The sequence below is a fragment of the Brassica rapa genome, chromosome A07 (genome assembly GCF_000309985.2).
Source record: "Brassica rapa cultivar Chiifu-401-42 chromosome A07, CAAS_Brap_v3.01, whole genome shotgun sequence".
Taxonomy (NCBI): domain Eukaryota; kingdom Viridiplantae; phylum Streptophyta; class Magnoliopsida; order Brassicales; family Brassicaceae; genus Brassica; species Brassica rapa.
This window is the reverse complement of record NC_024801.2, coordinates 4352193-4374897: the sequence shown is the minus strand read 5'-3', so window position 1 is coordinate 4374897 and position 22705 is coordinate 4352193. Positions and strand designations below refer to the sequence as shown.

Genomic DNA, 22705 nt, shown 5'->3' with positions numbered 1-22705 from the left:
AACATAATATAAATTTGGAATGTGATATGGTGTATCTTGTAAATTAATAATTTTAATCACTTTGTAAAATTTTATTTTAAATTTTGATTTTATCTATATTTCATGTTTATTTATCTAGCATTTTTTTAAACACATACACTTAAAAAAATCATACCACGTTACTTATTTTGATAGTTTTTTTTGGCTCATATTTTGATAGGTTTTTGAATGTTTAAGATATAATTTTACAAATTTGAATTGCTTTTTATAAAAAGTCATTTTCTTAGATTACTTTTTTAGGTTTTAGGAGAATTATTGGTTCTATTCAAAAATATTATTTCTTATATGCTTTATATATTTTTTAAACTACAGATTAAAAACTTGATAAATTTCTAAATTAATTATAAAAATGATTTAAAATTAAATTATTTCTGAGAACACGACTTTGAGTCACTTTGACAACTTAAATGGTCAATAAATAGTTTACAGCATTAAAAATTTTAGGCTATATATATTTTGATTAAAGGATAAAAAGTAAACAAATTATTTTTTACCTGGAATTCTAAATGGTCAAATGTTTTGCATTTTACCCATTTAACCCATTCGTCTTCAACCTTCCCGACTTTACCGAGGAATAGTTCTGATCCAAAAAAAAAAATATTTGATTTCTCGTTCTTCTTCAAATGACTTTGAATTCTCAAACATGTCTGCAGCAAACTATAATAATTTCAAAACTGAACAATACAAAATATTTATGCTATTCTTTTACTTTGATTTTGTAGAATGAGTTTCATATGAATTCGTTGCATACCACCAGGGATACCTGCAAATTCTAGATATCATGCAACAACCTCTCCAAAATCATCGATGCGCTTTCAAATTGGACTACCACAATGCAATTGATGCTCCGAAAGAAGTTCCAAGACGACTGTTGTGCTTTCAAAGTTTGTTTGGAAAAATGAAAACTGAAAATTTAGAATAGATAAAAGGATCAGTTGTGCTTTCAAGGTTCGTTAAATTTATGATATAAACAGGTTATACTTATATTAAAGAGGGGGAGATCGTGGATTCAAAACGAAATGAAAAAGATAGAGATCGTGGGTATATTCAAACAACGGTTTAGAGACAGATGTTAGTGATGCTTTTTTTAATTTTGTTTTTCCAATTAATTTTAAAGCACAAGCCTTGTGTCAGAATTTAATTGGCCATGTGACTTGTGCTTTAGTATATAAGAGATTTATAATTTTAATTATGAAAGCAATTTATTTTGCGTTTTAAAAATATACACAATTTCGTTCAATTGTTCATTATATAATATGTAATATTTGTGCCTTTGAATTTTACATTCTAATACTTATAGATTAAAAGTTAAAATATTTTTTAGCCCATTCACTCCGCGCAGGACGCGGGTAATCACCTAGTAAAAGAGGTAATCTCATACAAGTCTACTACAATAATCAAGTCGAGCTAAAGCCACAAACGACTATAGATAACACAATGTTTCTATCTTAATTCCTTCTATATGTTTTCATCATACGTAATTACAATTTCTTATTAGTAATATATATATTCTTGAGACACAATACAAAATCAGAATTTTAAAAATAGAAGGGTTCTCATATCTTACACTAAAAAGATAGCCATATCTTTGTGTGTCAAATTTGCTTCAATCAAGCTCATATTGAGTATTAAGTTAATACTGAAAGCGTAGATGAAATTTCTCAAATCTTCTGATATTGAATTGCATGTCCGAGCGGAGATTGAATACTGTTGGATTTCTTATGAGAATCACACATAAAATCTGACTTGGTACAAATAGCACCAATCTGCAAGGATTTACATAGTCCACATCATTATTTCTCTAACGAACTCTAAACCCACAGATCAGCAAAAACAACAGTTATAACAAATTAGAGACGAGAAAACTATCAAACCTTTCGAATTTGTAACAGTGTGAGCTTTAGATTTGAATCATCTTCATGGTTTTTGTTTTCGGTTGTTAAATTTGTGGGAGTAAAGAGAGAAGATGAGAGATCTTCACTGAACCGACATCAACAGAGAAAACGGGAAGATATTAATTAGTTAGGTTCTGATCGTACATGCATTTACTCTTTTCATAAAAAAAACAAAATTTTTTTTTGTAATGTTGGGTTTAGTCTAATTTGAAAATATAAATATGGCCCAACTGATCTAATTACATGTTCTACTGTTCCATTTAATTGTCAATATTTTCAATCAAAGACTTATTGTATTTATTCATTAAATTATTTGAATTTTTTTCACAATTAAAAAAAATATTAAAATAATATTCCAATATATATGAAATTTAAGTTTTAAAATATATATTTACTGTATATAAATAAATGAAAATGGACATAAAAACGAGTAGAACTTCTAATAATTTAATTCTTATTGTGTTAATAATCAATTTAAACCAAAAAATATATTCAATAACAAAAAAAACATTCAATATATATTAGTAAGATATTATATCAAAATAAAATCATTTTATAATATTGAAATAACTATGAATTTTCTTGTGTCCAAAAATAAGTAATCTATATAGATATATATATATATATTGCAGTGGTGGATACAAAGGTTTGAAGATATTTCGTTTGCTTGGGGTGGAAGAAAAAAAAATAGAATGGAAGACATTTTAGCTAAATCAAGAATCCCAAATGACAATTTATTTGTCTGTCATTATCATGTTCCTCCAATAATTGAACATTCTCTTCATGAAGATTATGTAAACTCTCTCTAAAGTTCAATAAAATTGGGTTATAAAAAAAACAAATATATATATATATATATATATAATAGCCTATTATTGTTAGTGAAATATATTAGTGTACAAGAGTAATATAGAAATAACATAAAAAGTCTCTATATATTTAATTAACTATTGTTTTATTTATCATACAATTTGCGGTTAAAAAGTACATTGTATAATTCAATAACATGGGCATTAAAAGTACATTGTATATATATATATATTGTACACTGTTTAGTTAAATATATTTGTGTACAAGAGTAATATATAAATAACATGAAAACAAAAAGTCTCCAGATATTTACTTAACTATTGTTTTATTTATCATACAATTTGCGGTTAAAAAATACATTGTAAAGTTCAATAAAATGGGTGTTATAAAAAATAATATATATATATATATATATAATAGTACATTGTTTTTTAGTTAAATATATTAATGTACAAGAGTAATATAGAAATAATATGAAAATAAAAGGTTTCCATTTATTTACTTAACTATTGTTTTATTTATCATACAATCTGCGGTTAAAAAGTACATCGTATAAAAATGATGTGAAACTGTATAAAAATTAGTATATAACAAAAAAAAGCAAAACAATATTTAGTTCCCATTATGATATAATAATATTCATGTACAACAAATATATGCTTATAAAATTTTCGAATGAAAACTGCACATGTTATTAAAATTTCAAAATAATATTATGTACAAAGAAAAAAGAAATAATTTTCAAAATAATCTAAAAATATTGTTTCTTTTGTAAATATTAATTTACAAAACCAGTTATACATAGACATCAAAATACTCATTGTGAATAGGAATTGTTTATTGGATATTGTTTATGGTTTTAAAGTTAAATAAATATCATTGAGATATTATAAAATTTGGAAGAATTTGATATTGAACATCCTCGGTCCGGATTGGTTTGTAAAAATCTAAAATATATAAATAAACTATGTGTTTAAAATCTCATTAAAAAAATTTCTAAAAAGGAAAAAAATTCAAAACCCGCGCGGGCGCGCGGTTCAATATCTAGTTATACTTAAATGCGCTTTGCAAACCCATCCCAACATTACCTTTATCGGAGTAGAGGTAACATGTGTCTTACTCAAGCTTTTTATTCTAAATTCTTTGGTTTGCTATAAAGCACAAAACATTTATGTAGGTTTCAGATAAGAAACTAACGTCGAGAAATGTGGATTATATTAAATAATTGTTTAAGATGACATTTCAAAAACATAATAATTTTATAGTTTATACTGAATAATTATATTTTATTTTTGAGATGTCGATTTTGTCATTCGTTTTGAGAGTTTTACCCGAACATCCGCATGAATGTATTTTCATTTTATTACGGATCAGAATTTTATACTCTTCAACACCTATATTGGGTTATTTTATATAAAATAATATATTTTCATTTATATATGTTTATTAATATATTATATAAATGATTCTTTTTATGTGGTTTTTAGTTACTATTAATAAATAATGAAAATTATAACTATATATCTTAAAAAAAATATTGTGTCTAAATTTAGTAAATAAATACTTAAATTGATTTAGGTGGCTTTATAGTTGTTTTAATAGAGTAGATAAATATAAATTAATACTTATTTTTAAAAAATAAAATAAATAGTTTTAAAAAGAATTTTTAAATTGACAAAAGAGAAATTAAAAAAATCGAAAACTAAAAAAATATAAAAAATTTTGATCTTGAAAACGTATAGTTATTAAAAATTTATTTATTTTACTTTTATTATTTATTTAATTATTATGTATATTTAGATATCTTGATATCTATAAAGCAAAGGTATAAGAGTCTTTTGCTTCTTTAATGAAGAATATACTTGTAAAAATATCTCTTTAATGAAGGTAAACATGAATAATAGTACCAAAAATGTGGTAAACATAAAAATTCCCCATATCTATGACTGTTCAGCCTTTTCCAAGAAAGAAAACTGAGAATTTTTTATTATTATTATTAGTTGTTTGGATATTGTGAGCATAATGTAAGATTTCGGTAAAAACTATGTTGATTCTAAACATATTTTCAAAATTGGTTGCAGTTTGTTAAATATAGTCGCCTGTAAAATTGTGGTTGTGTGTCCCTATGCATATACTATATGGGACAAAGTTGCAGGCAGGCTCATAGGAAGGAGAATCAACCCAGATTGGTCAGATATGCTCAGCTTTGTGCATGAAGGAGCTTTTACTCACATCGATCAGTTTCTCATTCGCTAACTTAATTTTTCAAGTGATAGTCTATCATGTCTGGTGGGAGAGAAATATTAGAAGGCACCAACAAGGGCATCAGGGAACAGATCAGATGATCATCATGAATAATAAAGTTGTCAAGGGTTATAAGGGAAATCACAAACTTGAAGGACTTCTAAGAAGGTGGTTTGAAGATTTTGAGTAAGCATGGAGCTCTTAGTACAAATTTCAATTTTCTTCTATAGTTATACGGAACCTCATTCTTTTTAGAATAGTATTCTTTGTATAAATTATCTTTGATGATGATCAATAAATTCAAAATGTCTTTAAAAAAATTGTGGTTGATTTGATTGAGAAGATATTGTGGGGATTTGGTTATGATTTTTTTAAGATCTTCCAAAATTATGTGTGGAAAGCTCATATGTTTACTTTTGTGGTATTTTAATTAATAATTAATGTATAAAAAAATATGGATTTAATTTTTACCAGGAAATTCACGAAAAATAAATCAGATTTAAAATTCTATTGAATGTTGAACTATAAATATGAGTACACGAGAGAAAATTGTATAACAACATACATTATCACCAATGAAAGACTAAGAATGAACCTGACAATTACTTTTTTTTTTGTGGTTTACGTCATGTCAGAAACTATGGATGTATATGGTATTGAATTTTTTTGTAGTTTTTGGTGATATCCTCACGATGGAGAAAGTGATATATTGCTTGGCAAAATTATTTGGCAAGAATTAAAACGTCTACATAGAAAGGTGTATGAACATTTAAAAGAAATGGTCTTAGATAGTCCTATAGCAATTTTTTCTTCTCATTCTAGACCTCAAGGTTCAAAATCACAAAAATATTTTATTTAATATTGATATTTACTATTTTACCCTCTTGTCTTCTCTTTTAATTACATTTTATATTTTTTTGGAAACTTACCTCGACGGTTTCGGCGTTTCATATCTCTGCCGTTGTCATCGCCGGCATTTCTCATCTCCACCGTTGTCATCTTCGGCATCGCTCATCGCCGGCGTCGCTAATCTTCGTTGTCATAATCTACGTCTGTCTCCCTCAGCTCCAATCGTTGCGCCATTAAAAATTTTGATGTCATTATCTTCGACAATCTCCGTCACTTTTGCGGTATCTCGTTGTTAACCTGTCAAAGTATTTTGTATCATGTTGATGATTAATTTTTATACAAAATTATATATAAATGATCTATCGACAATGCTTTTGTTCCAAGTTACTCACACTTTTTACTATATTGATGTTTAATTTGATAGGATTTGTGGTTTTAGGGTTCAATTATATTTGATTTTGTTCCTTTTAATTGATTTTCGTTTGATTTGGAATGTTTCATCCATGATTTAGTAGAGTTATCATGAACTGTCTCTGATTCACAGCTATACGATGATCACATTTTGATGGATTCGTGTGATTTTGTTTCAGTTAGAGTGATTATGTTGTTTTCATTTCAATTGCTTTGGAAGGATTTAGGAAATTTATCATCATTCTATGTTTGTAGTAAAGACTTCTGTTTGTTTGTATTCAGTTATCTATGTTTGTTTGTAGATCAATGTATAGAAAGTTATTTTCAGCTTGCTTTGCATTTGTTGGACAACTTACTCCTTTGTGGAGCGTTTCGTTTTAATTACAGTGAATCAGTCTGACTTTGGTGCAACTAGATTGTCTTTCTCATTTCAGTGTGTTATGAATGAGAGGTTCTATTTTAAAGTTCCCTTATATTACGTTTTTATGTTTTACTTTGGAGTTGGAATTTTATACTGTGAGGGCAGAGTCTAAATGCCAATTTTTGAAAAATTATTTGCAGAATAGAAACTATTTTGCAGGAATGCGTTGAATAGCATCAATATTGGTGACATAGGTGACATATATGACCCAGTTCTGCTTCAGTAGATCTCACAACTGTTTTAGAATATGAGTTCAGTTGTGTCTTCTGCTGTGTTGGTGGCAGTAAAATCTAGAAGAAAAGTTAAGTTGCTTCTTGCTGAGTTAAACGAGGTTCATTAGGGAAACGATAATCTGCAAGCGGAGCTATCAATATGTACATATGAAAATCAGTAACTTTTCAGGCAGAAGAATGTTGTGGAAGATGCAAAAGTTGAAGTCATATCACATTGTGAAAATTTATTAGTAGATAGGCTATATCAAGAGGATTCTTCATCCATGGAGTTTGTCAACATTGGTAAATAGGTTACTATTAGTTGTTAAAGAGTTTGTTGTAGTAAATAGCAAGAATGTGAAGAGAAATGAAAAGGAGATGAAAGTAATCATTGCCAATTTGCAAAAATAATATCTTTTCTCTTGAATTATTCATGATACATTTCCTAAACATGTAATAACTCTTTCAAAATATTGCAAAATTAGCTTCTTCTTTTTTTGACGTCATTCCAAAATTAGCTAAATATACAAAGAGAGAAAAAAAATGTCAATGCTTTTCACTTGATAGAAACATAGGTTAAAGGTTACGCTGAAAGCATATCTCCATGGTAGAGATTTATCTACTTGCACATTTCCTCAAGTTTTCATGAATAGGTGATTTGTACTTTTGTAAATGTATACATTTAAATTTTTGATATGAACAATATTCCACCATAGTCTAGCGGCTAAATCACTATTTTTACTATATATATATATATCCAAAATCAAATATGTTCCGTGTTTGAATCCAATTTTTTTTCCTTTTTGATTGAATATTAAATTTCTTGGAAGCCCTTCCTAAATATTTTAATTGTTATCCTAAATGTTATATGTTCCAGTGTAACCTATAGGCTAAATCATTACTCTTACTATACTTGAACCACACATACATGCGTTCAATTCCACTCGAAATCCATACACTTTCCCCTTCCAATTTAATATACAAACGATTTAATACAATTTTTTATTAGCTAGCCCGATAGATATAATATCCTAACCCATCAGCTAGCCACTATAATCCATACGATATCATTCAGAATATGTTCTTGGAAGCTCATACTAAATATTTTACACAATATATACAATTAAGTTTTAACTATGACTAATGTTACAGAATAGAACCATGCCCATTCTGCATTTTTCTTCACTGTTACAATGCTCCTAGCGAGGAAAACATGTATCATCTTCTCTAACAATACTAAATGCATCTCACTCAGTTTGTTTAGAAGGCGCATAAAATTTTCTAACTTAACAATTTTCCACTGTATTATAGCGGTTAAATCACTATTTTTTACTATATCCAGAATCAAATATGTTCAATATTCATTCACGTGGGAATCCAAATATTTTTTCTTTTTAATTAAATATTAAATTTTCAGGAAGCCCTTCCTAAATATTTTAAATGCTATCATAATATCTATATATATAGATATATATGTTTTCCTCTCTCCTAAGCTATCCACGTGGAAAGTCACTCTCTAACAGGCCGACTGTGACACCCCCGATCGTAGATAACCGGAAATGACACGGTCGATGTTCCTCGATGGTCGATCGGAAGTTCTCAGAATACCTCCGATCACCTTAGACCAACAACCAAAGAACACCAACGCTCCTATCGAATATCACTCTAGGCTTTTCAACCCGAAAAAGAAATATCCGATAGTTAGTTCGTCCGGACAAGGACTAATATCATATGGAACCCATACTTTAAAAACAATCTTAATATATATATATATCATTTAAAGGCATCTTACAAAAATTGTTATAAATTAACCTCGAGGTTTTTGGTCTACAAATCTTATAAATAAGATATATCAAAATGATTTTGCAAGGATAATAAAACTACCGCTGGCTAATGACGTTCCTTCCCGTCCTAGAGTAAGGTCTCCCGTCTACTGGTTACCTGCATCACAAATGAGTCATGAGTAACTAATTTACTCAGTGAGCCTAGTCCCTCACCCCAACATATATTAATAATATTCTCAAGCAATCAACTTCATTTGTATGCAGTGGAAATATATTCCATAACTGAATATTTATATATAAGGCCTATCCTTCCAACATTGTGAATCTAATCATATACCTCACTTCCTATTCCCGTCTCTCATATAATTCATATAATCATATTTATATATATATACCAGACCCGAGAAACCACAAAGGCTAAATGAGTCTAGCGAGTTAGCATCACCATCATCGCCATCAGATATTCAAAGATCGAACATCTAACGCTGCATGCAGTTACACGGCCTCTAGGGTGCGACCCCATCATCGTGTCTTCGTGACCTTGTTCCATATCGCAGGACCAATTCACGGTAATCATCATTCATACGAGAATATTTTGGAAGACAGGTTTATAATAAGACTTCACATGATTAATACTTCCATACTTAATTATATTTAATACTATACATATGTATTAGTACTTGAGAACAAGTACTAAGGTTTGGAATAAACCTCTATGATCATTCATAAATATTTAATAAGTGTTTACACTAAGTAAACACCTTACCAATTCAATATTGATCAAGAGACAAAGCCTATCAATCATCTACAATCAGTACGTTCAATCAAGAAATATTCATTCACTACTCACCACTCATCTATCTAGACTCACCTTTGATTCCATGAGATTGGCTAGGGAAGACTAGACTCGAGCTCAACTAATAACACTCCATTTCACTCCATTTTACTCCTGATTCAGAATGTGTGGATACAAGATCAGTCAGGTTGATTCCAACAGAAACTCTACTCAGCTTAGTTCAAAGCAGTTCAGTTCGGTTGAAGGATAATTCAGTTCAGCTAAGCCTTTAAAAAAATATCTAAGGGACATAACTGAACCAAGATCAATCCACAAACAGGTTTAAAAACTAATCTGGACAGGAAGCTTAACAAATCAGTCCACTTGTTCCAAACAAAACTTCTCTGAACTAGTAGCTATGGCTTACCGATTTCCTCAAGGTTTAAGATGAACTTGGTTGATATAAACTTCAAGCTGAACACACGTCGAACCTGTTCAGGACAAGATACCCATGATAGGTTCAAGATCAGAAACAGACCAAAACGTTTTGTTTACCTAACAAGAACTGAAGCTCAAGCAAAACTGATCTCATCAAACCCATATGTTCTTACCGATAAAATGAAAGGCTAAAAAACTTGGGTGATTCTAAACTCTTGGACGCCAAACCTTCAGCCCTTAACCACACCATAACACACTGGATAAAGTCACAGGATGGTGAGAAAGTTTCGTCCTTGCTTAATTCTCTTCTCTGAATTTTTTTTTGAATTTTTCAACTAATTTTTCTCACAGATTTCTCTCTCTTATTTCTCTCTTTCTCTGTGAATTTTTCTCTGGTTTTTCTTGCAGTAACAGGACGTCCAGAAGAGAAAAGAGGGTATTTTATATCATAAGAAGTTGCTTCAGATGAGGGTTTGCTCCCACAAAAGACAAAGCTGAGGGTAGACAGCTGGTGACATGCTTCAGCAAACCAAGCAGCACAAGCAGCTGAATATTTCCCTTCCATGAAGAAAGATACAAGCAGCTGAAGCAACAGCTTGTGACCAGCATGTGACTTCTAATGAGCAAGTAGGTAAGCAAGTAGGTGCATGTCATGTGACCTAATTACTGAGGAAGCAAGTAGGCTAGAAGGTGCAAGACATGTGACAGTTCAGAAATAATTTTAAGAGTTGTGTCGATATTTTTTGGACTGTTTCGACTAAATATTTTTCATCATTCGAATCTCGTCCTGCTCTGAATAAACTCGTCCTGCATGAATAAAAATCGACAATAATAATTAACACTCGACCAGAACCATCAAGAGATGGTTTTTCGACCAAAAGACATCCCCGTCGAGAGATTAATTCACTGTGTCAATTTTATTTAAATTCTGATCGATCAATCTTCAAACTGATCTTAGATAATTTTATCGACCAAAATTCTATCTGCTCGTGCGGATTATTACATTCTTTTCCCCTCAAAAGAATTCGTTCCCGAATTCTCATAACATAGATGTACACACTTTACTGAACAGTGGAGATTCTGCAAAAATTCTGGATATCAGCTCTGAACTTATCTTCACTGCCTATGTTTAAACAACTGATTGTCGGATCCCCAACTCTTACAATCAATCATTTCTTTTCTGAGCAAACACTTTGAGGAAGAAACAAATTAATTACTGCTACACAACTCTTGTCAACTGAGGTCTGGATACTTTTCTAACAATCACGAGTAGCTCTGAAGACTATCACTTCTGAAACTTTTCTAATTGGCTTTCCCTGATAACAACAACATGAAAATGTGGAACATTAGGTGATGTGCCATATGTGAAGGTAACATCTCGACTCTGGTGAATGTTAACGTGATTAACCGTGCAACAATCAAACAAGAACAGGCACAATCAATCACGCTAACATGAATCAGACCAAGGGTGCTACTCTCAAATACACACACTCACCCATTCCAAGATTGATTTCCCTTACGATATTCTATACACTGCTGATCTATCTGAGACCATCTTCATAATCTTCTGAACAACTTAATCTCTCCTATGTTTCCCATTACCAAGTCTGGTTCTATTGCTTTCTGAATTCTTTCCTATGCCCATCAACCGAGGATTCAACAGGTCCGTCTATATCAAGCTTTATTCACCGACTGAGTACTCTTGTACCACGACTTCACACTTTATGTATTGATACATCCTCTTATATCTTAAAAACCTTGGCATTCCCATATGCCTTACGGTCATACCTATTCCTTAACTCATCAATCTTCTTCGGCGTTCACTTAGCATCTCTTTTCTACTCATCTAGTTTAATCTTCTGGTAAAACTTGAGTTCCTTCTCCCACATCTTTTCTAACTATCCTTGTGTACATAACACTCCTCATATAATCCACTGAAATTATCTTCATTCAGCTCCTCCTAAGTTTTCCTTAAGTTCTAATTTCTCAACTGTGTTCCTCAGATAGAAACGAGTAAGCCATCTTGATTCACTACTTGCGATCTTGGAGACTCTATGCTCTCTCCTGGTATAACAGCCAAATCAATCATTTTTATTCTGCTTCTTGAATTTTGAGTTCCTTCTCCATATTGACACCAACTTCCCCTCTCCTCAAAGGATAAGCAATTGCATCAGTGAACACTTGCATTCTTTCTCCATACTGAAATGATAACCAATTCTGAAGAGCAAACAAAACTGTAGCCAACGCTTACTCGTGCATTGAATAATTTTAAGTATGCCTCTTTAGCTCCCCTGATACATAAACGATTATCCAATCGTCTTGCGTCAGCATTCACATAACTGGTTGACATATTAGGCTCATGCAAGGCTAAGATGTGTGTAGAGACATAGAGACTTCCTCGAACTGGTTGATTACTTCTACAATCATTTTACCTTATTCCAAGGTAACACTTTTCTCAGATAGTCGGCTCACTAGTTGATGGGTTCCAAATTTCGAACACACTTCTGATGGTAACCGGCCAATCCAAAGAACTTCGAATCTTGATAACAATCACTAGACACGACCATTATTCAATAGCAGCAACCTCTTTTTAAAATCTCCGACAAATCCTTGTTCCAACTTGCTGACTATCGGATCCAACATCCAATTTCCCAACAGTAGCATTTACTAAAACTTGATGCATCCATCGAGCGTCTTTGAAAACCGTTTGCACCTTGCAACTGATCTTAACCACTCTAGAAAGTTTATACTTGACAATAGTCATGACAGCTATAGTTGAACATAACCACAAAATCTCATCCTTCTTCTTTATCACTGACATGACACTCCCCCAGAAAAGATCTAGATCGAACAAAACCTTTCTTAAAACAAATCTTTTAAATGCTACTAGAACTCGGCCAGAACCACTTGGTGAGATACCTAGGCTATGGCAGCGAATCCAGGTTCAACAAGAATATTGAACAGCTTACTTCTAGATAGCAACAACTCTTCCAATTCCTTAAGCATAACTTCAAGTTCTCTAGCTATCGGATTGTTCACTATATTCTGATCCTTGTCACCTTCTCTTTTCCTAATGATCAAGATAATGAAATACACATCTTCACCTTTTCCCAAAACGTCTTCAACTCCCAAGACTGATACGAATGATGCTCCAACACTTGGTAGAATACCATTGTAGGCCATTGGCGACTAGTCTTCTTCCAAAAAAATTATTTCCTCCACATCCTAATTGAGCTCCGTAACTAGATAGCCAATCTCATTCTAGATAGAAACATACTGCTCTAACGGAAGTACTAAGGAATGGGGAAGGCATACCATTACTTCAAATGGCAGCCAAAACTTCCACAAATAAGAACGGATACTTGAATTCACCAAAGTGAATCCTTTCTAATACTATGACAATGCTCGGGAACTACAACTATGTGTTGTTCCCGAATAAAACACGATATGGGCGGAAAATTCCATCCATAGGCAAGGTCTCTTACGACACCTTGATCGCAATTCACATATATATATATATATATATATATTTTCAATCATTTATAAGATTTAAAAAACGCACACAACACACAATAGGATAAGAAGCAAACCTGTGATTGGACCTTTCCGGGGTTTTGACGGTCCAGACAACTATAAAGTGTAGGCTCTACCCAAATAGCCTAACACTTGGATGTGGACTAACAGTAAAGAAACGTGATCAAGTTCAACAAGTGTTATCCTAGGTATAGGTAAGGTAGATCGGGTAACTTCATGAGGAAGGGTAACCTAAAATCCTAACTCTTCACAAGAACCACCAAAGCGCGAATGATGCAAATGTTCCAGGATGTCCCAAACTTTGACAATCACAACCATTCTGTCCTTGCTAGTCACAACCATAACGGCTCAAGGTCCTCGATCTTGATCTGATGAAATGTACACCCAAAATCATCCCCAACGACTTACTTAACTCACTTCTTGAAACTGACCTTTGATCTGCGGCGGTTGGAAAATAAACGGTCTGCATGACTTGGTTAACTTCTTCAGCAATAATAGCTTCTTTAACATTCACGTCATACTCTAACATCTCCTCGAAGCTTTGAAACTCCATGGTCTTTTATCTACTCCAAAATTCTTGGCTAAGTTCCCAAAGATTTTCTGTGTGATCTTTGGCTTATTCGATGAATCAAATTCACTCGACCACATATCTCAATGCTAAAATTGTTGTATATGACTAACTCAACCTGAACCTCCTGGCGGAAATATCCCACTGTACCAACACCGTAAACTGAATCTTCAATCGGTCCCATATCTTGTGTAGAAAATTCTACTTCTTGAACTCTTGAGATCTGTCCAACTCGATCTCACCTCTCTGAAGTAATTCTTGACTCTCGACCAACAACTAATCGCGTTCATCTCCAAATAGCTTGCTACCAAATCCTTCATGTAATTCTCTGAACATTGGCCACGTCAATGTTTTGCTCTGGGTGTTTCATCCCAAATCTGCCTCAAGCCAAAGTATACCTCGAATGGTTTAGTCCTTCTTCAGTATCTTGTGGTCCCGCTACTTTGTCCATCATAACCTTCAAGATGTATTGTTGCCAACAGAAAGGTTCATGTGTGTCCATCATCTGGTACTACAGTCAAACCATCTCTTCCTCCAACGCTAAGATCCAAATAAATGTCGAACAATTCAGGCTTGTATGGCTCTGTTTCTTGTACGTCTTAGCATGAGCTGGTTACACTTGAGAAGCCGGAAGAATAAGTGCATCTGAGTGATCATGTGCATTTGAATCGGATCATAAACAACACCCACCTTGACATCGATAACACACGAGTCCGGAGATGTATTCGATGTATCAATTCTAACCCATAAATCTCTCTAAAGTATTAGCATCCCCCACTAAAACTCAGAAGAACGGCAGGAAGGCATGAGGTTACTGACTTCTAGCAGGACGGTAGTGAACCCCACCATGAGGGTAGCAAACTCGAGCCTGATGATAGTAACACCGGTAAGCACAGTCCACCCATTCAATCTTGTCTCGGTACTTCTGCTATGAAATATCACTGTTAGGTAACTACCATGACTATCTATCCTAAAATGAAGGAACAAGCCACAATATCCTAGTTATCCTTGCGACTCATTTTGACTCGAAAAACATTTGAAACAAGTCCCATTCAAGCATCGTATAACCATGCTCTGATACCACCTTTGTGACACCCCCGATCGTAGATAACCGGAAATGACACGGTCGATGTTCCTCGATGGTCGATCGGAAGTTCTCAAAATACCTCCGATCACCTTAGACCAACAACCAAAGAACACCAACGCTCCTATCGAATATCACTCTAGGCTTTTCAACCCGAAAAAGAAATATCCGATAGTTAGTTCGTCCGGACAAGGACTAATATCATATGGAACCCATACTTTAAAAACAATCTTTATATATATCATTTAAAGGCATCTTACAAAATTTGTTATAAATTAACCTCGAGGTTTTCGGTCTACAAATCTTATAAATAAGATATATCAAAATGACTTTGGAAGGATAATAAAATTACCGCTGGCTAATGACGTTCCTTCCCGTCCTAGAGTAAGGTATCCCGTCTACTTGTTACCTGCATCACAAATGAGTCATGAGTAACTAATTTACTCAGTGAGCCTAGTCCCTCACCCCAACATATATTAATAATATTCTCAAGCAATCAACTTCATTTGTATGCAGTGGAAATATATTCCATAACTGAATATTTATATATAAGGCCTATCCTTCCATCATTGTGAATCTAATCATATACATCACTTCTTATTCCCGTCTCTCATATCATTCATATAATCATATATATATATATATATACCAGACCCGAGAAACCACAAAGGCTAAATGAGTCTAGCGAGTTAGCATCACCATCATCGCCATCAGATATTCAAAGATCGAACATCTAACGCTGCATGCAGTTACACGGCCTCCAGGGTGCGACCCCATCATCGTGTCTTCGTGACCTTGTTCCATATCGCAGGACCAATTCACGGTAATCATCATTCATACGGGAATATTTTGGAAGACAGGTTTATAATAAGACTTCACATGATTAATATTTCCATACTTAATTATATTTAATACTATACATATGTATTAGTACTTGAGAACAAGTACTAAGGTTTGGAATAAACCTCTATGATCATTCATAAATATTTAATAAGTGTTTACACTAAGTAAACACCTTACCAATTCAATATTGATCAAGAGACAAAGCCTATCAATCATCTACAATCAGTACGTTCAATCAAGAAATATTCATTCACTACTCATCACTCATCTATCTAGACTCACCTTTGAATCCATGAGATTGGCTAGGGAAGACTAGACTCGAGCTCAACTAATAACACTCCATTTCACTCCTGATTCAGAATGTGTGGATACAAGATCAGTCAGGTTGATTCCAATAGAAACTCTACTCAGCTTAGTTCAAAGCAGTTCAGTTCGGTTGAAGGATAATTCAGTTCAGCTAAGCCTTTAAAAAAATATCTAAGGGACATAACTGAACCAAGATCAATCCACACACAGGTTTAAAAACTAATCTGGACAGGAAGCTTAACAAATCAGTCCACTTGTTCCAAACAAAACTTCTCTGAACTAGTAGCTATGGCTTACCGATTTCCTCAAGCTTTAAGATGAACTTGGTTGATATAAATTTCAAGCTAAACACACGTCTAACCTGATCAGGACAAGATACCCATGATAGGTTCAAGATCAGAAACAGACCAAAACGTTTTGTTTACCTAACAAGAACTGAAGCTCAAGCAAAACTGATCTCATCAAACCCATATGTTCTTATACTGATAAAATAAAAGGCTAAAGAACTTGGGTGATTCTAAACTCTTGGACGCCAAACCTTCAGCCCTTAACCACACCAGAACACACTAAGTCACAGGATGGTGAGAAAAGTTCGTCCTTGCTCAATTCTCTTCTCTGAATTTTTTTTTGAATTTTTCAACTAATTTTCTCACAGATTTCTCTCTCTAATTTCTCTCTTTCTCTGGTTTTTCTTGCAGTAACAGGACGTCCAGAAGAGAGAAGAGGGTAATTTATATCATGAGGATTTGCTTCAGATGAGGGTTTGCTCCCACAAAAGACAAAGCTGAGGTTAGACAGCTGGTGACATGCTTCAGCAAACCAAGCAGCACAAGCAGCTGAACATTTCCCTTCCATGAAGAAAGATACAAGCAGCTGAAGCAACAGCTTGTGACCAGCATGTGACTTCTAATGAGCAAGTAGGTAAGCAAGTAGGTGCATGTCATGTGACCTAATTACTGAGGAAGCAAGTAGGCTAGAAAGTGCAAGGCATGTGACAGTTAAGAAATAATTTTAAGAGTTTTTTCGATATTTTTTGGACTGTTTCGACTAAACATTTTTCATCATTCGAATCTCGTCCTGCTCTGAATAAACTCGTCCAGCATGAATAAAAATCACGAATAATAATTAACACTCGACCAGAACCATCAAGAGATGGTTTTTCGACCAAAAGACATCCCCGTCGAGAGATTAATTCACCGTGTCAATTTTTATTTAAATTCTGATCCATCAATCTTCAAACTGATCTTAGAGAATTTTCTCGACCAAAATTATATCTGCTCGTGCGGGTTATTACACCGACACTTATCCGTCTTCTGTGAAACGCGGCGCATCACTTGAGCTTATCGGTACTGGGTTTTATTTCTTTGGCTGGGCTTGATTTTAACTTTGGGCTTATACTATGAACAATTGACATGGCTTTTTACTCGTTAATATATATATATATATATATATATATATATATATATATATATATATATATATATATCTATATATAAATATGTTTACCTCTCTCCTAAGCTATCCACGTGGAAAGTCACTCTCTGACAGGCCGACACGTATCCGTCTTCTGTGAAACGCGGCGCATCACTTGAGCTTATCGGTACTGGGTTTTATTTCTTTGGCTGGGATTGATTTTAACTTTGGGTTTATACTATGAACAATTAACATGGCTTTTTACTCGTTAATATTATTGAATGTGTTAATTATTTCTTAATACATAGTAGATAAAAAAAACACACACACACATTACGATATGGATGTTATATTATCATCAAAGCAATCTTTACCCTATGTACCTCATCCTGTGATAATTTATAAAGTAGCAACGAATCTATGAGTTCAGCAATTTTGCAATTACATACATCATAATTTTAAGTATATAAACAGTCAACAGTAGTGTGTTGAATATTATAGTCATGTGATTTAAAAGCCTTAACAAATTTTTTATTTTTAAACATACACCAAAAACTTTATGAAAGTAAATATCCATTCAGGTTCTCAACCACTTCAAATACCACCAACGCCAAAAAAATTTAATCAAGTGCACGAAAACTATAATATATTTAAAACTACAATAAATACATTAGTTAATGAAAAATCCTTTTTGAAAAATATTATGGATGCATACATAAATATTAAGAGAAATGCATAAAAGGAAATAAAAGTAACAATAACTTGAAGAACAAAATGTATAAGACTGAGAATATTTATGATTTGTGGTCTAAGATATATTCAACTTATTGTCCTAATCAAGGTGGAATAAACATTGAATAATATTTGTTTAAAATTATATATAGATAGAAATATTTTTAGTGGTAGGGTATACTTATAATTTCCAATATTTGGCCAAATAAAGAAAAATGAAACCTGCATGTATATAACCATGAAAAGAAAACTACTTTAAATAATTAATCAAAACAACAACCACGTACAACTAAACCCGATGAACGTCCCAACCTCAAAAGAAAGATGGTATAAGAGAAAAAATCCCAAGACATGACATATAGTTTTGTACTAACAGCTTACCAACCATTTTAATTTACATAGTTCATCCAACAGTAATCAAAGGAAGCAAATATTGGTAGCTTTATAGTCTATTTAGTATTCAAATACATTAACATGTACAAATTTAATTAATATGTATATTTTTATATGATACAAATTTATATTAAACATTCATTCTAACTGTTTAAATTTTTTTTAAATTTTCATCCCGCCCCCTAGTGATGTGTGTGTGTGTGTGTGTAAGCCCTTCATAAATGGTTTATTCACTTAGAAAAAGATCTCAGTATGAATATTTTCTAAAGATGATTTCCAAAGATTTTCGTATTCAAGAGGAAGATATAAGTTTGAGCTATGAAATTTTTTTGGAGTTCAAAAATAGGGTTGAAGATGTTCCCCCAATCTCCATAGGAAACACTCGTCAACTAAGAAGTTTAATCGGCAAAACTAAAGGATTTGATGAAATCTGTCGGTTGTGTGTAAATGTTTGTTGTTTTATATCAACTAAGCATTATTCATGATAGCTTTCCTAATTATGTACTAAGCCTTCCAAACAAAATGAATCATGCATGTTCTTCCTGATTCAGGTAGCTGCAACAAGCAATCTACTGATTCATGTGCTTCTCAAAATTCTACATCACAATTTGAAACATACCAAAACTGTAGATATCAAATCCTTAGTTTTTGATATCATTTCATTTAAACTTTGTTAGATAAATACACACTAATATATTATTTCTGGAACCTATCCAAAATTTCCAAATGATTTCCAACTTATAATATATAATTTAGGTTTAAATAAATTTATGTGTTTGATTATAACAGATGATTATCTTCAGCCTAGTGGCTAAACCACTACTCTTCGTAAACCTGAAAGTCACCCCCCCCCCTGCGTTCGATTCCCCACGGAATCCGAACGTTTTATGTTGGTTATATTTTTTAACTTACATCAACAAACAGTTGTAACATCCTTGGCATATTGGCCACAGACTATGATTTCATATCCTAGAGTTCTCGGGTTCGATTGGTGGGATATACTAGTATATTATTTCTGGAAGCCCATCCAAAAATTGCCAAATGCTTCCCAACATCTATAACATTTTTTCTATTTTTTTTTTTGGTTTTGTAAAGTCATCCAGAATATGTAAAATGCTTTTTTGTTACATTCAGAAATCTGAGAATTTTACAACATAAATCTCCAACTGTTTTGCCTTGGCTCCGAACCAATAGGATACTTCAGCTCATGCAGTGCTAACCTGAGAGGCACTGAAACTCTCATTGTGTTACTGTCATGCGTAACCAAGAATTGGTTTTTTCAAATTTGTTAATATTGGATTTTCTGGACACCTTTCCTAAAACTTAAAAAAAAATCCTTCCTGAAATCAAAGAAACAAGCCACAAAGTTTCACAAACACAAGCAATCGACTAGAAATATCATAAGCAAATTCAAGAACCTACCAAAAATATCAGTATGCGTATAAACAAGTAACCAAGCAAATTGTTTCCCTAATTACTAATTTGTTTGATTAACATACATCTTTATCTCAGTATTCTGATTTTATTTCCTAATTAATGGAGATAAATATGACTACACACTACACAGTCAGGCTCATGTTTCACACTCCTATGCAGTATCGATGGCTACTCCATCAATACCTCAGAAGGCCTAAACATTTTACAAACTCTTCCTAAATTTGAACACAATAACATCATTAAGCTGACCTTCAGTTTGAGAGACTGTTTTTGGGACATTAACTTAAAAAGGTCTAATTTGAAGAATTTCCAAAATTTAATGTCGAAAATTATAAACGGGAAGTAAACCACAAAAGCTTATAAAGTAATTCATTTATAAATAACAAATTTATTTTTAAATCACATAATTATATGATCACGTTCATTTAGGAAATATTCCATAAACACTAATAAAACATTGTCCATAATATCCCCTATATATTATTTGAGAAGCATTGCAACATTTTTTTATAGCCACGTGTCATCACTAGAATAATTCTTAGAATCCTTAGAGAAATATGTTGGTCCATCTAAATATATAATAAGTTTTTTTATTAAACCAACCATAAATACATTATTAATGTGCTTCATTATTTCCTTAAATAAAATTACGGAATTGCCTAATGTGGCTAAAGTATATATGACAATTAATGATATTGAATAATAAAGATTTGATAAAAATAAGTGTGTGTTATATTATATTTGTTTAATTTTAAGCTATTAAAATAAATTAAACAATCATAGTAACCATATAATAAAAAATTTAAAAATTATTTATATATTATATTTTGAATTTTTAAAAACGAGTGTAAATTACTAAAACTGTTAAAAGTTTCACATTCAAATTTTGTGATCTATGATTTAAAACTTTTGTTATAACATGATACAAATAATTACATATAAGTTGAAATTCTCATTTAATAAGTATCAAAAATAAAAAGATATATAAATATATGTATCATTTTAAATTAAACTATATGCCATATAAAAATACATAAATATCTTAATTTTGAGATTTACTTTGAACATTTTTTTGATAAAAAATTTGAAAAAATATTGACAACTTAATTTTTTAAAATATTATAAATTACTTAAACCATTAATCACACAGTACAAATTTTGTTATCAGTAATTTAGATTTTTTGCTATAACATATACAAATGATAAAAAACAATATGCGCAAAAAGTATTATTTAATATATATTAATATTAAAATATACCATATATATGTTACTATCATTTAAATTTAATTATATACCATTTCAAATAGAAAAAAATATTTTTTCGATTTATAAAATTTATTTATATGTTCGCACCAATTTAATTATATAAGTAGTAGATAATAACTTTTAAATTATTCATTATATATTTATTATTTCATAATATGTTAGAAATATATAATATATAAAATAATTTATATATATAATGTTTATCTCGCGCCTTGTTGTTAGTAAAATTAAATAATAATAGCACACTTAACGTTTTCACATCAATGCGTTGCTATTAGTTAAAATATATAATGTTAATAAAGATTTGTCAACAGTTGTTAAGGGCCTCAATCTTACAAAGTATATTTTTATAAAATAAATCTCATAACTGCTCTAAAGCTTAGAATATCATTAATTTGTTCCATATTTTTTTTGACTTAGCATATTTTTGTAAAAGAGAGTGAGTGCACTCTACTTTATATATATATATATATATATATGTGTGTGTAGATTCTGGACTTTGCTAATATTAAATTTTTTATATATATTAACTATGTTTTAATATAAAGATATAACTTTAAAATTCAACCATATCCAACAAATCCATGTTTAAAAGGACATTTACAATTTTTACCTTATAATATATATGCAAATTCAATGAAAACATGATCACAAATAAACCATTTTGAGGTAACGTAATAACCTTCTTGCCCATGACGCTTCTATTTATACCTCTGTTATCCCAGTGTACGGTGTACCATCACTGAAACCAAACTTAAACCAAAACAAAAGAAGGCAGTTCCGAAATTCAGAGAGAGATGAACAATTTGCGCATTACTGTTTCATTATTTTTGGCCACTCTTGTCTTCACCGCGACGTGTATTTAGCTTCTTTACCTCAAACTAAATTTTACATATTGTCCGCTACAATATGAATGATGATTTAATTAAAATTTTCTTTGTTTTGGCAGTTTCAAACTCTGTGGTGCAAGCCAAAAAAGAAATAATAATCTCACTCAAATGCAAACAGAAATCAGATTGTCTATCGAACATTGCGTGTCAGGCTTGTGTTGATTGCCGATGTGATAAGAAATTGTGTAGATGCCATGGTTTCAAAGAAGAAAACGGGAATACAACAGTTGCACCATTACCAGTTTAAATTACTCATCATTTTCCTATTAAAGATCTATGCCTTTAGACCAAAAAAAAAAAAAGATCTATGCCTTTGTAATGCAAAATCTATATAAATAAAGTTAAACTCTATCCTCTCA

General features: G+C 31.8%; 1 protein-coding gene and 1 long non-coding RNA gene across 2 annotated transcripts; one reads left to right on the top strand and one right to left on the bottom strand.

Moving 5' to 3' along the window:
* Window positions 1–1215: 1215 nt before the first annotated feature.
* LOC103847869 lies at window positions 1216–8575 on the bottom strand. The gene is made up of 2 exons (XR_628881.3): window positions 1914–8575; window positions 1216–1805 (listed from the first exon to the last, which is right to left on the bottom strand). It is a non-coding gene; the product is annotated as an uncharacterized LOC103847869 (long non-coding RNA).
* A 13560-nt stretch (window positions 8576–22135) lies between these two features.
* On the top strand, window positions 22136–22705 carry LOC103847866 (defensin-like protein 287). Its single transcript, XM_009124904.3, has 2 exons — window positions 22136–22314; window positions 22406–22705. The coding sequence occupies exons 1-2, from the start codon at window positions 22254–22256 to the stop codon at window positions 22591–22593; spliced, it is 249 nt and encodes an 82-aa protein (XP_009123152.1). The 5' UTR covers window positions 22136–22253; the 3' UTR covers window positions 22594–22705.